Below are 14,961 nucleotides of genomic sequence, written 5' to 3'. Positions count from 1 at the left end.
TATAAAGGGCTCATACTCATGGAAAACACAAAAATCCTTAACAACAGAACATCAAAATATGTGAGGCAAAAACTAATAGAACTGCAAGGAGAAATAGATGAATTCGCTATTAAAGTTGGAGACTTCTGTATTCCTGTATTAGTAATTAATAGACATAATAGGCAGAATATAAGGACACAGTTGAACTGTACAGCACAATCAATTATCTAGAAGTACTGAAAATAAAATTTTAAAAAGCAGATGGCAAAAAGAAAAATACTCTGAAAGCACTCTTATGAATTAAAAATAATCACAAATTTAAAATGTTCCTATGTCTAGAAGACATTACTGAATATTGTTGAGACATTGGAGTAGGAAAAGAATTATTGAACAGTACACAAAAATCACTAACCATTAAAAAAAATGATAAACTGAATTTCATCAGAATTAAAAACTTCTTTACTTCACAAGGCATCATTTACAACATAAAATATTGAAGCAAGAAAAGAGGGAGAAATATTCACAGCACATATATCTGACAAAGGTTTTATCCAGAATATATAAAGAACTCCTACAAATCAGCAGTAAAAAAGGTGAAACAACCCAATTTTGTAAATGGGTAAAGAAGATATTTCAGAAAGAAGTTATTTGAATATCTAAGCAGCCATGACAAGGTTTTTAACCTCATTAATATTCAAAAAATGTAAATTAAAACCATAATGAGACAGTACTTCATACATTCTAGTATGTCTGAAATTTAAAAAAAAAATTAACAGCACCATGATTAACAGCCTCTGTGCCTGCCAGTTTTAATAGGATCACACTGTTGACAAGATTTGGGTACCTTTCCATGGCTTCAAATCTCATGCCTGTTAATCGCTTGACTCTGTGACTGCCAGGGAACTGTCTTCTTAGTTCTTGAAGACAAAACTGAAAAAATAAGAGTTGAGTAATAATTACATTATATATATTAAAAAGGCAATAAAGAATGGCGTATGTAGTCTTCAATGTTTTTTTCCTGAATAATTTCCTTAGTCTCCTCTAATAACATGAAGTGAAATTAATCAGTAACAAATAATGGATTGAAAGACCTATGACATTACAGTGAAGGCAACAATCAGTTCTCAGAAACCGGGCGCGGTGGCTCAAGCTTATAATCCCAGCACTTTGGGAGGCCGAGGCGGGTGGATCACAAGGTCGAGAGATCGAGACCATCCTGGTCAACATGGTGAAACCCCGTCTCTACTAAAAAAATACAAAAAATTAGCTGGGCATGGTGGCACGTGCCTGTAATCCCAGCTACTCAGGAGGCTGAGGCAGGAGAATTGCCTGAACCCAGGAGGCGGAGGTTGCGGTGAGCCGAGATCGCGCCATTGCACTCTAGCCTGGGTAACAAGAGCGAAACTCCGTCTCAAAAAAAAAAAAAAAAAAAAAAGAAACCAATCATGCTCTTAACCAGGAAAATGAGCAGATTATGATATCCACTAACAATTCTTCATGTACTACTATCACATTATTCCTCCTTAAAAACTACTTCTATGATGTGTTGGGCCCCTTCTTAAATGACAACAGTACTTGGTGTTTTCTTCGTAACTACAGCAGAAGCATTCTTCTGGTAAAAACTAAGTTTTTTAGTAGTCATCTCAAGCCCCTAGCAAATAATATTAACACTGTTTAATTTTGCCCTGTTGAAATTTTATATTAATCAATCATCCTTTCAATCAACATATCCTGATTTGGGATCAAAAAATACAGACATTAAATTGATGTAATACCAATTTCTTTGAACAAGTATCCATAATTGACTCATCAACCTGACTAACTAAATAATCAAATATTTATTGAGTATCTATGTTCTCAGAAACATATGAAGGATTCTAAGTTCTCAAAGTCCTAGAAATGTTAAAGATTATATAAATGGTCCATTGAAGCATCCTAATGCATGAGTGACCAAAACAATGCCATTAACTACTGAAGAAACTATTAACTGGTAATAAAATAAGTTTTAATATGATTTTGCAATATAACTTCAAAGTCTGTGGCTGAAATCTGCCACACTAAGAAAAATATTCAAGTTAGTCAAAAGCAAAGATATGTTCATTTATTTGACATCAAGCAAAATCATATTACTAGGTCGGTAAAACAAGCTAATTGTATCAATAATCTTAACCATTAAAAAGTTACTGCCTAATTGGATATCCTGCTTTATTAATCAATAGTATTATCTAATCTGACCTCCTACTTTATCAAGTAGTATTTGGCTAGTTAAATAAATAAATAAATAAAAACTTCTCTCAAGATGTAAAACTGTCACCTCTATGGATATTCAGTAGTATTATCTAATCTGACCTCCTACTTTATCAAGTGGTATTTGGCTATTTAAAAAAATAAATAAATAAAAACTTCTCTCAAGATGTAAAACTGCCACCTCTATGGATATTCAAAAGACTAAGTCTCATAGGTTCTGAAGATAATCCAACAAAGGTTTTGTGGAATGTTTTCACCACTAACAGCTCCTTTAGAATAACATGTATAGCCAACCCAACCTTGAAAAGGACAATACTAATTCAGATGTGAATTTTTTCAGGTATTTCTATTTTTTGTTTTTGTACATTTCCTTTCAGTTTAAATATGGAGGCAACATGAAGTGGTACTTAAGAATTCAAGATGATAAGAACAACAGAATAGACACCTCTGCTTCCTGATTTATAAAATGAATAATAACATCAAACACAAATCAAGAAATAATTATGAGGGCTCAATAAAAGCATGATGTAAAGCATTTAGCTTCACGACTCACGTAAGTCCAAAAATACAGCTATCATTATAGTGTTATTTTAAAAGCAGTATTAGTATTTGGGTTTTTTTTGAAGATGGAGTTTCACTCTGCTGGCCAGGCTGGTGTGCAATGGCACAATCTCAGCTCATTGCAACCTCTGCCTCCCAGGTTCAAGCGATTCTCCTGCCTCAGCCCCCCTGAGTAACTGGGTCTACAGGCATGCTACACCATACCTGGCTAATTTTTTTTTTTTTATTTTTAGTACAGATGGGGTTTCACCATGTTGGCCAGGCTGGTCTCAAACTCCTGACCTCAGGTGGTCCACGTCCCTCAGCCTTCCAAAGTGCTGGCATTACAGACAGATGTGAGCCACTGCATCTGGCCAAATATTATTAGTATTTTAAGTTACATTCTATATGTCAGAATTTTCTTATGTAAGATATGTTTATAGTATTGTGTAACAATATTGAACATTATAGTCTATGAAAGTCATTCAGTAAGACAAAAGAGATAATTGTTTCCAACTTTGCTTTTTATTTTAAACTCTATAAAACAGAGTAAGTCACCTACTAAGGAAATAAATTTCAGCAACTAAATTTTACCAGTAAAACTGGGATAGCAAATACCTGCTTCCCAGGACTATTCAAAAGATTTAAGACACTTTGCCCTCAAATATCTAGTTAGTTCCATTTACTGTTCAGAGCAGCACTCAAAACCAGCTATAGAAAGCATTCAGTATAAGCCATACATTAAGTCTTAACTATAGCATACAATTCATGAAGCAGATTAAATATATATTTCATTTAAATACCTACCAATGCCAAGTCATCCCGACCATAGTCTAGTGCAGCAATCATCACCTGTTCATATATGATCCAAACTAGATATACATACAGGGGGGAAAAGAAATCTGAATTTAATATTTAAAAAAATAACCCACATTGAAATTAATGAATTCTAGTTTCTGATATTTCCAGAGATTATTTAGAACTGAAAATTGATTTACTGTATTATCTCTGAAACTAAGAACACATTCTTATATGTTTCAACAGTGTAAAATATGTTAATATAATGTTAAAATCTCCAACTATTTAATGCTTTTACTGTTTTAAACGAGTCCTTACACAATACATTTTGCCTAGATATCTGGCAGCCCTGTGAGCTTTAAAACAAACTGCCATAGCTTTATTACTACCAGGCAATTATAAATCCTTCTCAAAATAAACTATCATTAAAATTCATGGGACAAGAAGTCACAGAGAAGATTAATACAACAACTATAAAAATCATAAATGAAAGAAGTTAAAAAGGCCAATAAATGAGACATGTACTGAACCTGAATAAAAGAACTTACTATCATCTCCAAGCTTAGAAGCATATTCATTAATTAATTCTTCTCCAACTTCCACAATTTGCTCACTATTTCGTGAGTTTTCTTCTCTCCATTTTCTCATTTTATCTCGCATTTCTGAAAAAAATTACATGACATTTAAGTGTGTATGTATACACAAACATATATATATATATACACACACACACACACACACACACATAGACATCAAAAAATTGACAAGACAAAATCAGCTTTTTAGGTAAGGAAAATAAACTCACAATCATGTAGATGTCTATGGTATCTCAAAGTTGATAAGGTAAAAAATTAATTGAACAAGAGCAATGGATCCTTTAGAAAACCAAAATACCATTATGACTGGTATTACGACTACCTTTAGAAGTGATGAATGGGCCAGGCACAGGCACAGTGGGCTTGTGTCTGTAATCCCAGGATTTTCAGAGCCCAAGGCAGGAGAATCACTTGATCCAAGAGTTAAAGACCAGCCTAACCAACAGGGCAAAATCCTCTCTCTACTAAATAAACAAAAATTAGCCAGCTGTGGTGGCTCACACCTGTAATCCCAGCTACTCAGGAGACCGAGGCAGGAGAATCGCTTGAAACTGGGAGGCGGCCGGGCATGGTGGCTCACGCCTGTAATCCAAGCACTTTGGAGGCCAAGGCGGGCGGATCACCTGAGGTCGGGAGTTCAAGACCAGCCTGACCAACATGGTGAAACCCCGTCTTAAAAATAATAATAAAAAAAGAAAAAACAAAGAAACTGGGAGGCGGAGGTTGCAGTGAGCCAAGATCATGCCACTGCACTCCAGCCTCAGCAACAAAGCAAGACTCCATCTCAACAACAACAACAACAACAACAACAAAAAAAAAAAAAAAAAAAAAAAAAAAAAAAAAAGAGGCATGGTAGCACCTGCCTGTGGTCCCAGCTACTCAGGAGGCTGATGTGAGAGGATCACTTGAACCTGGGAAGCTAAGGCTGCAGTGAGCTATAATTGTGCCATTGCACTCCCATCTGAGCAACACAGCAAGACCCCTATCTCTTAAAGGTTGAAAAGAAGTTCTGCAGGCAAATAAGAAAGTAATTTATTCTATACAGAAAGAACTACCGGTAATTCAGAATTAAATAAATACATTGGGATCAAGAAATGAATGTACAGGAAGTAAGAAGAGTGAGTTCCTTAGAAGACTTTTATTTCATACTAAAAAACTTTTAAGTTTTTTTTAAAGGTACAGGAGAACAACTAAAAATTGCTAAGCAAAAAAAAAAAAAAAAAAAAGCAACACGATCAGAGATGTCTGATAGGAAAACCATTCTCATGTAAAAGAAAAACACACTAGCATGTTGTTTATATGTCAATTTTTAAAATAAATTTGAAACAAACAAAAATAAAAACAAAACTCCACAGAAGATAAACTGGAAAGGAGTAAACAATTCAAAGAAAATAAATTGATTGTGTCAGTCCATATTCATGCTGCTGATAAAGACATACCGGAGACTGGGCAATCAACAAAAGAAAGGTTTAACTGGACTCACAGTTCCACGTGGCTGCAGAGGCCTCACAATGATGGTGGAAGGCAAGAAGGAGCAAGTCGCGCATCTTAGGTGGATGGCGGCAGGCAAAGAAAGAGAGCTTGTGCTGAGAAACTCCTATTTTTAAAACCAGTAGATCTTGTGAGACCCATTCACTATCATGTAAAGAGCATAGGAAAGACTTGGCCCCACGATTCAATCATCTCCCAGTGGGCCATCCAGATAACACAAGATGAGATTTGGGTGGGGACACAGAGCCAAACAATATTACTGGTCATGGAGGATGTACAGTCTACTGGAAAAAACATGGAGTTGATACACTAAGTTTAAATCTAACCTCCATTTTTTACATGACCTTACATAGCTTACTGAATCTGTACTTAGTTTCCAATATCTATGAATAGACATACTACTACCTTAAGCTAAGGGTTGAGAAGTTAGGATTACATAAAATATATGTAAAATTCTCAGCATGTCTGGTACATAGTAAGGACTCGATAACCAATAGTCCACCCTATGTCAATTAAATGGTCTAAGTGAAATACATGAATCAAGCAATTTGTAATAGAGAATGACAGGAAATTAAGTACAAAAAATAAGTATGAACTATTTTATTTCTTTTTTAAAAAAGAGTTAGGAGAGACACTGGAAGGAGCTATAAATAACAGCACAGTCAGCAGCTACAAGTCCTGCACAGTAGCATCATCTATGTGGGGAAAAAAAACTAAACAAAGCAATTAAGTAATATCTGATGGAATCAGCAATAGGAGAACCCCAAAGTGCCAATAAGCATTCACTAGAAAGCACCATAAGCCAAGATATGAAGAGCATCTAAAACAAGGAAGGGTTCTGCTCTCTCCAATCCCAGGTGAGTGTAAGCAGCCAGTGGTAACAAAGACTAAATGGGCTGGAGCAGTTGAGCTTCTTTCTGTGAACTCTCAAAATTGACTGGTCAAAGCTGTATATTATTTCAATATGAGCTAAAAGACATCAGAAAAGGATACAGGACATAAAATAACAACATAAATCTGAATTAGAAGACCTCAGAAATGAGGTCAGGACTCAGTATCAGAAATAAAGTAATTTCAAAAATTAAAACTAAATTAGAAGGGAACAGAAGTACAAATAAATGGAGACTAAAAAAAGAAGAAGTTAAATGTAGAAGAAATAAAAACATGAATAAGGATATCAAATATGACAAATATGAAGATAGGCAAAGAATATCGAAAATGCAGATAAAAGGAAGAAAATCCAGCAAATACACAGAATACTAAAAACCATAATTCAAGACAATTTTGATATAGAAAAAGATTTGAATGTATATATTGAAAGAACATCTCATGTACCTTAGAATATTAACACTGAAAGACTAAAACCAAGGAACATGCTAGTAAAATGTTCCTTTAAATTTTAAAGAGGGAAAACAATTCCTTAAGCAAGAGGAGGACTTGATTTGCAAGGGAAATAAATATAAACGAGCATTAAAATTTTCCACAGCAATGTTTTATGCCAAAAGAAAATGGATTCACATAGTTAAGATATTTAACAAAAGAAAGTACTAGCAAATATTTCCTACCCAGCAAAATTTAATTCCAAGTATAAAGCACACAAATTTTGAACATGCAAAAATGTTAGAGAATATTGTGCCATGTACTCTTCCTGAGGAATCTACCACAGAACAGGTTTCAAATAATCAAATAACTAGAAAGACATCAACATAAGGACTTGTGGTGATCATTAGTCACACAGTTATTTGTAAAACTAACAACAGATAATGGTTAAGCAGGAGAGAGCTTATGGTTTATGCTCCGACAATGCAGATACAAAACAACTATATAAAGAACTAGGTAGCAGAATCAGAGCTGCTATGGTTTGTTTGTGTCCTCTCCAAAATTCACATTGAAACTTAACCCCCAGTGCAACAGTATTAATAAGTGGAGCCTTTAGCGGGTGATTAGGCCATGAGGGCTCCACCCTCATAAATGGGGTTAGCACTCTTATAAAACAGATTAAAGGAGTGAGTTTGGCTCCAATTTTTACTCTTCTTTCCTTTCCACCACGTGATGATGACACAGTATTCATGGTGCCATCTTGGAAGCAGAGACTGAATCCTTAACAGTCATGGAACCTGCCAGCACCTTGATCTTCGACTTCCAGCCTCCAGACTGTTGAGAAATAAAATGTCTGTTCTCTATACATTACCCAGTCTCAGCTACTTTGTTAATAGCAGCACAAACAAACTAAAACTGAAATTGGAACCAGGAAGTGGAATTCTGCTATACAAGTATCCAAAATTGTGGAAACAGTTTTATTAATAGAACTAGATAAGACCTAGAAGCTAGATCATAAAGGGCTATTCTGATGAGGGCAAAAAAGAGAGTTGTAGAGAGAGCCTAAATCTTACAGATTACTGAAGTGGTCAGAATGCTGGTAGAATATGGACAGTAAAGTTTATTGTGAAGAGGTCTTGGACATAAATGAGGAGCATCTTATTGGAAACTGGAAGGAAAGGCCATTCTTGTTACCAACTGGCAAAGAACTTGAATGAATTGTGTCTATGTCCTAGTACCTTGTGGATGGCAGAATTAAGAGCACTGAACTAGGATAGGGGTCCCCAACCTTTTCGGCACCAGGGACCAGTCTTGTGGAAAACAATTTTTCCACAGACTAAGGGTAGGGGGAGGGGTGTCTCAGGATGATTCAACGGCATTACATTTATTATATACTTTATTTTGATTACTAATTATATATAATGAAATAATTATACAACTCACCATATCGTAGAATCAGTGGGAGCCCTGAGTTTGTTTTCCTGCAACTAGACAGTCCCATCTGGGGGTGACAGGAGATAGCAACAGATCATCAGGCATTAGATTCTCATGAGGAGTGTGCAATCTATATCTCTCACATGCACAGTTCACAATAGGGTCCACGTTCCTATGAGAATCTAAAGCCACGGCTAATGTAATGGGAGGTGGAGCTCAAGCAGTATCGTGAGCAATAGGGACCCACAACTGAGACTGGTATCAGTCCCTTGTCTGGGGGTTAGGGATCCCTGAACTAGGATACTTGGTGGAAGAAATCTCTAGGCAAAGTGTTAAGGGTTTCTCTTGACTGCTTATAACAGGCAAAGCAAAAAACAAAGAATTTAAAATTAAAAAATGAAGCAGAACTTCATTTACAAGATTTGTAAAATTCTCAATCTTGCCAAAAGGTAAAGAATTAAAAGGCATGTTTGGGAGAAAACACCAAGAATTTGGTCAAGCAAATGTTTGATAAGATTAACAGGAACTGATGGAAGCCAGGTGTTACTTATCTAGACAATAATAAAATAACGATTCTGAAGATAATTTAGAGATCTGTGAGGCTAGCACTTCCATCATAAGCTTAAAGTGCCAAGACCTTGAGAGGTTTCAAAGGAGGGGCCCAGAGCCTTCATGGGACCTCATGACTTACTGCAGGGCCACCTCAAAATTTTTCTCACCACATTCTGGCATGCTGTTTCTCAGCTGCCACAGCTGTGGTTCATGCTGGCCCAAGTTGCAGTCTGGGCTGCTGCTCCAGAACTCACAGGTGGGAAACCTTGGTGCTGCCCACTCAGTGCAAGAGAAATAAAGGTAATATGGTTTCGCTGTGTCCCCACCCAAATCTCATCTTGTTAACCCCCACAGTTCTCAAGTGTCATGGGAGGAACCCAGTGAGAGGCGACTGAATTATGGTGGCACTGTTCTCGTGATAGTGTGTGAGTCTCACAAGATCTGATGGTTTTAAATATGGGAATTTCCATACACAAGTGCTCTCTATGCCTGTTGCCATCCATGAAAGACATGACTCGCTCCTCCTTGCCTTCTGTCATGATTGTGAAGCCTCACCAGCCATGTGGAACTATAAGTCCATTAAACCTCTTTCTTTTGTAAATTGCCCAGTCTCAGGTATGTCTTGTTATCAGCAGTGTGCAAACAGGCATTGTCACCTTCATCTATATTTCAAGGCATACCTAAGAGAGCCTCAGGGCCCAGGCAGAGAAACTGTCACAGGGGAAAGGCTTCCTCAGAAAGCCCCCACTAGGGCAATACCCAGTGGCAGAAGTTGGGGGGTTATGGCCACAGTAGAGAGCCCCCATTAAGATAATGCCTAGTACAGCCATGAGGGAAGGACCACCACTGAGACTCCAGAACTATAGAGCACAATCTATGTGGAATTCCAGCCTGGGAGAACCACTGGCACTGGATTCCAATCCCTGAGAGCTGCAGCATAGGTTGTGCTGGGCAAAGCTGGAGAAAGTGGGGTCCCTTGGAGCTTGGGGATCCAAGAGCCACCCCAGTGTGTCCAGAGGTTGGGCACAAAATCAAAGAAGATTATTCTCAAGCCTTAAAATGTAATTGTTTGCTTTGTTGGATTTTGTTCTGGGGACCTGTTACTCCCTTCTTCCTTTCTTCTCCCTTTTGGAAAGGAAATGTCTATGCTTTGCTTGTCCCAGCACTTTATTTGAAGCACATAACTTTTTGACGTCCATATAGGCTCACAGCTGCAAAGGAATTTGTCTCAGAATAAATCAGACCTTGAGTCTCATCCATTTCTGACTTAGACAATTTTTAGTTGAAACTTTGAACTCAGACTTCTAAGAATAATGCTGCCATGAATTAACGTTTTTGAGGCTATTGGGATGAAATAAATATATTCTGTGATAAAGACATACATTTTGGGGTGGCCAGGGGACCAAATGCTAAGGTTTGAATGTTTTCATCCCCTCCAAAATTTATGTTGAAAGTTAATCCCCAGTGTGACAGTATTAATAAAGCAGAGCATTTAGGAGGTGATTAGGCCATAAGGATTCCACATTTATCAATAAGAGTAGTGCTCTCAAAAACGGATTGAAGGCATAAGGTCTCCCCCCTCACTTTTGTGCTTTTGTCCCTCCTGCCATGTGAGGACACAGCATTCAAGGTACCATCTTGAAAGCAGACACAGGGTCCTCACCAGACATCAAACCTGTCAGTGTCTTAATACCAACAGGAATTAATTTCTGTTCTTTATACATCCCCCAGACTCAAATATTTTGTTATAGCAGCACAAATAAAATTTTTAAAAATGCAAAAATTTTTTTTAATGTTTTCAGCAACAATATTAGTGATAATATGAGTACTTTTCTCTAAGACTGCTGTAGTTGTAATAAAACAAACAAGTAAATTACAAAATATTCTAGTTCTGTCATTCTCTGTGTCCTGGAGAACAAGGTCTCATATGGAAGAAAAGACACAAATGTAAAAGAAAAATAACTCAAGGAAATATTCTGTAATCTTGAATTTGAAGTATTATTATGAACTCAAGTATTTTGCTTTTGAATATATACATATACTACATGCACCTACATATACACACATATATCATACACACACATTTCCTAGCTATGACCAGTCTATTAGTAATAAGCATACACAACACCCAGACTGTGGTACTGAAATACAATTTCTCACTAAAAGAAATCTGGACTTCTAAGAGAAATCACTGATGTCAAGCACGGGGCAAAAAATGTATGATGATCTTGGAATATCTGGTTATACCAGATGACACGGACAACTGCTAGGGTCAGGTCAAAAACACTCAGGAGCCCACCTGAAGAGCTCCTACTGATCAAGAAGGAACAATTTTAAAGTAATGATAGTAGCATAATACAATGCCTGCAAACTCATCAAATAAAGTTAAATCCATGAGTTCACAATGAAAAGTAAAATTGTTTACCATTAGAGGACACCAGAAAACCAATTCACTATTTTGAAAATGGACAAAAAAACATTTATAGTGCCTTTCCCACATGTACCACTATGTAACCCAATAACAAGTGGGAGTACAACTCTTTTTATATTAGTAGTCCAACTGATAAATGAAAAAGAATACATATAGTTAGAATTTTACCATTTTGCAAACTCAATGTATTACAATAGGCAGTAAGCATCAATAGCTGCTAATATTACTGCTATAAAAGACATCAAGATATTATGTACTTGACAAAAAGATACTGCAGTCTTGACAAAAAGATGCTAATAAAATCTAAGACTGATCCAGTCTCTGAATCCAGCTGCCAATATGCAAGAAATACAGAAGACAGAGGAACACATGAATATGCAATCAGGACAATCCAGACAGTAGCAAATTCTACAGCTGAAAACAGTCCAATTTCCCTTAACAGATATACATATATTTTTTGAAGAGTCAGCTGGAATGGGAATCCATAAATCAAAAAACAGTTAAGAGATGTCTCAAACATTTTAAAAATTGGCAAGACTAAAGTATTGTGTCTAGAAATACACACTTGGATAATGTAACTATTTTACTATACAAGGAGGTGATTACTAGGAAAGTCAGGATAATGGCTACTGATGTGAAAAGAGAAGGAGTTACGCTTGGAGTGGGACACCCAGAAGAATGAAGGGGATGGAAAAACTCTATTTCTTGACCTGGGTGGTGGTTTCAGATACATGTTCACTTTGTAATAAATAATTTAAATTTGTTTTATGTAGTTTTCTCTTTTCATTTTATATTACAATAAAAAGATACTCTAAAAGAAAGAAAGAGAGGAGAAAAATTCTTTTAAAATATAGACAGAAAATCTTCATCTTTTACCAAATAAAACACTGAAAGACAACAAAAATTATTTAGGTTGAATATCAATACATTTTCCTTAAAATTCTGATACAAAATATTAATAAACAGTTTTAAAATACAAAGCTTATATTTACCAGAAATGATCTCAAATCTATCAAAAATTGTTACTGTGTAATATTTTGAACTATGAAGGTCAATCAAAACACCATGGGGATATAACACATGGTTCTTGAAGATGTTTCTTGACATGAAAATCCCAAGAAATAAAGTTACATTTCAAAAGCATCCTTTCAGACAATGGCAGCTTAAAAACACACAAAAAGCCTCAAATAACTCTTAAGCTTTACCCCATTAATTAATTCATATTTCATAGCTTGCATAAAGTTTTAAACACTGAATGATGGTAAAAGAACATAACAAAGCTATCGCTCAATCACAAATATAAGACAAATGCTGAAAAAAAATTTTTTGTTCACTTGGGAAACAGAAATCAGAAAAAAAGTGCTATTTTATTCAAATCCAATGATAAATATGTGACTGAAATATTCTTAAACTGAGGTTAGCTAAATAGCATTAAGAAAATGTAGCATTATAAAGTTGTTGGGTTTACTATGTAAACCCCAGCTGGTTTTAATCCAGATTTTTATCCATAGTTCAGCAAATTTATTTTTACAAAGAATGCATGCTATCTCCAGATCTACAACTTTGGGTCTCAGACTCATTCAAATCACATCCTTTTAATAAGGTTCACTTATGCTATCTGAAGTCCACATTTTTCTTTCAATCTGACAGATTATTTTAAAAGAGGAAGAAGGGCCTTGGGAATATGAATTCTTAAATTCCATTCCACAACACTACACACCTCTTGCCTGTATCCCGACACCCAAAACAAGAAGTACTGGCCCAGACGAATGATTACTGTTTTAATGATCAAGAATTACCATTTAATCTGTTAAATTCTTGAACTTGTTTTAGAATGGGAATTTTCAGCAATGTCCTTTAAAAAGCAGTAGAACCCGGTCAGGTGTGGTGACTCATGCCTGTAATCCCAGCACTTTGGGAGACTGAGGCAGGCAGACCACCTGAGGTCAGGAGTTTGAGACCAGCCTTGCCAATTTGGCAAAATCTGGTCTCTACTAAAAACACAAAAATTAGCCAGGCATGGTGGCAGGCATCTGTAATCCCAGCTACTTGGGAGCCTGAGGTGGGAGAATCGCTTGAACCTGGGATGTGGAGGTTGCACTGAAGTGAGATCACACCACTGCACTCTCCTGCCAGGGTGTCACAGCAAGATTCTGTCTTAAAAAAAAAAAAAAAAAAAAAAAAAAGCAGTAGAATCCTTACTCATAGACTAAATAGAGAAACTAAGAGAAATACTAGTCCCCATCTCCATTTTTGTGAAATATCTCATTTACCAACAGTCTTCGGTTTTCTATCAGTCTCCTACTCAATCAAGGTATATTATTTTCAAAATCTGACTTTTAAGACATTCCCCTTTCATCTACCGATACATCCCTATGACTTCCATTCACTCTAATATATATCAATATACTATTTCTATATGATAGAAGTTAAAAATGAAAAGAGAATCATGCCATGTAGCTGAAAAGCTCACAAACTAACAGAAAAACTGTAAACAACTGCAAAATTGTATGATGAAAGGTATGCTAGTGTTATGTTCAAAGCATTAGAAAAGCAAAGTAAGATTCTACTTGGTAGAAAGAAAGGGTTAAAGAGGACCTCCCAAATACATGAATTAAGTCCTAAGGATCAAAAGATGTTTTAGATGAAGTTTAGGGCAAAACAGCATGCCTCCCATTGACAGAGGGATGAAAGTATTTTGTCTTCAGGGATTGGGAAATTGCCCAACTCACCCAAGTTTGCCAGGTGAGAGGAGAAGAAATGCAAGGGATAGCAGGTAAATTTTTCATTGTTGCCCAAAAAAGGAGGTGAAAACACTTTTCTCTATCAAAGACTACTCCTAAGTACTTCAAAATAAAACCTGAAGGATTATCCACCAGATGAGGGAAAACTATGAGAGAAAAGCACTTTAAAGATCAAATGGAGGAATCCAAGAGCTCTTTCACCCAAATATTTCACTATTATCCATGCTATAAATTTTAAAAGAAGATCAAGTATAATATGTACTACAAGGTGGTTTTCTTCGTTTGTTTATTTTTTGAGACAGAGTTTCACTCTGGAGTGCAATGGCGCAATCTCGGCTTACTGCAACCTCCACCTCCCAGATTCAAGTGATTCTCCTGCCTCAACCTCCTGAGTTGGGATTACAGGTGCCCACCATCACACACAGCTAATTTTTGTATTTTTAGTAAAGGTAAGATTTCCCCATGTTGACCAGGCTAGTCTCAAATTCCTCACATCAGGTGATCTACCTGCTTCGGCCTCCCTGAATGCTAGGATTATAGGCGTGAGCCACTGTGCCCAGCCCTATAAGGTGATTTTTAAGTAAGGTATAAAAGTAAAAATATCTATATATCCTTATACCTCCTTCAAAGATATTTTTTAAGTGTTATATACACTTTAATTTTTCCTAACTCCTTTAATTACCCAAAGGTTTTCCTGTCAAAATATCTACATTTTACATTTTTATTTTCTTCAGTTTTCTCTTCTACCCATATAGAAATAGTAGTGTATACTGGTTAAGCATGGAAATGCCAAACTTACACTGCTTGAGTTCAAATTCCAGCCCTGCTG

The 14,961-nt window shown here is 36.2% G+C and overlaps 1 protein-coding gene across 2 annotated transcripts in view; it reads right to left on the bottom strand.

Moving 5' to 3' along the window:
• EMC2 (ER membrane protein complex subunit 2) overlaps window positions 1–14,961 on the bottom strand; it is a 60,850-nt gene that overhangs the window by 37,492 nt on the left and 8,397 nt on the right. Inside the window, exons 2-5 of one of the 2 annotated variants that reach the window (XM_074387053.1) lie at window positions 8,415–8,472; window positions 4,113–4,226; window positions 3,574–3,638; window positions 824–909 (exon numbers count right to left, since the gene is read on the bottom strand). In XM_074387053.1, the coding sequence (XP_074243154.1) occupies window positions 824–909; window positions 3,574–3,638; window positions 4,113–4,226; window positions 8,415–8,472 (323 nt within the window). The remainder of the gene's footprint in view (window positions 1–823; window positions 910–3,573; window positions 3,639–4,112; window positions 4,227–8,414; window positions 8,473–14,961) is intronic. The other variant, XM_003938589.4, reaches the window with a different exon arrangement.

Source organism: Saimiri boliviensis, chromosome 15, assembly GCF_048565385.1.
Source record: "Saimiri boliviensis isolate mSaiBol1 chromosome 15, mSaiBol1.pri, whole genome shotgun sequence".
NCBI lineage: Eukaryota > Metazoa > Chordata > Mammalia > Primates > Cebidae > Saimiri > Saimiri boliviensis.
This window is presented reverse-complemented; position numbering and strand designations above follow the sequence as displayed.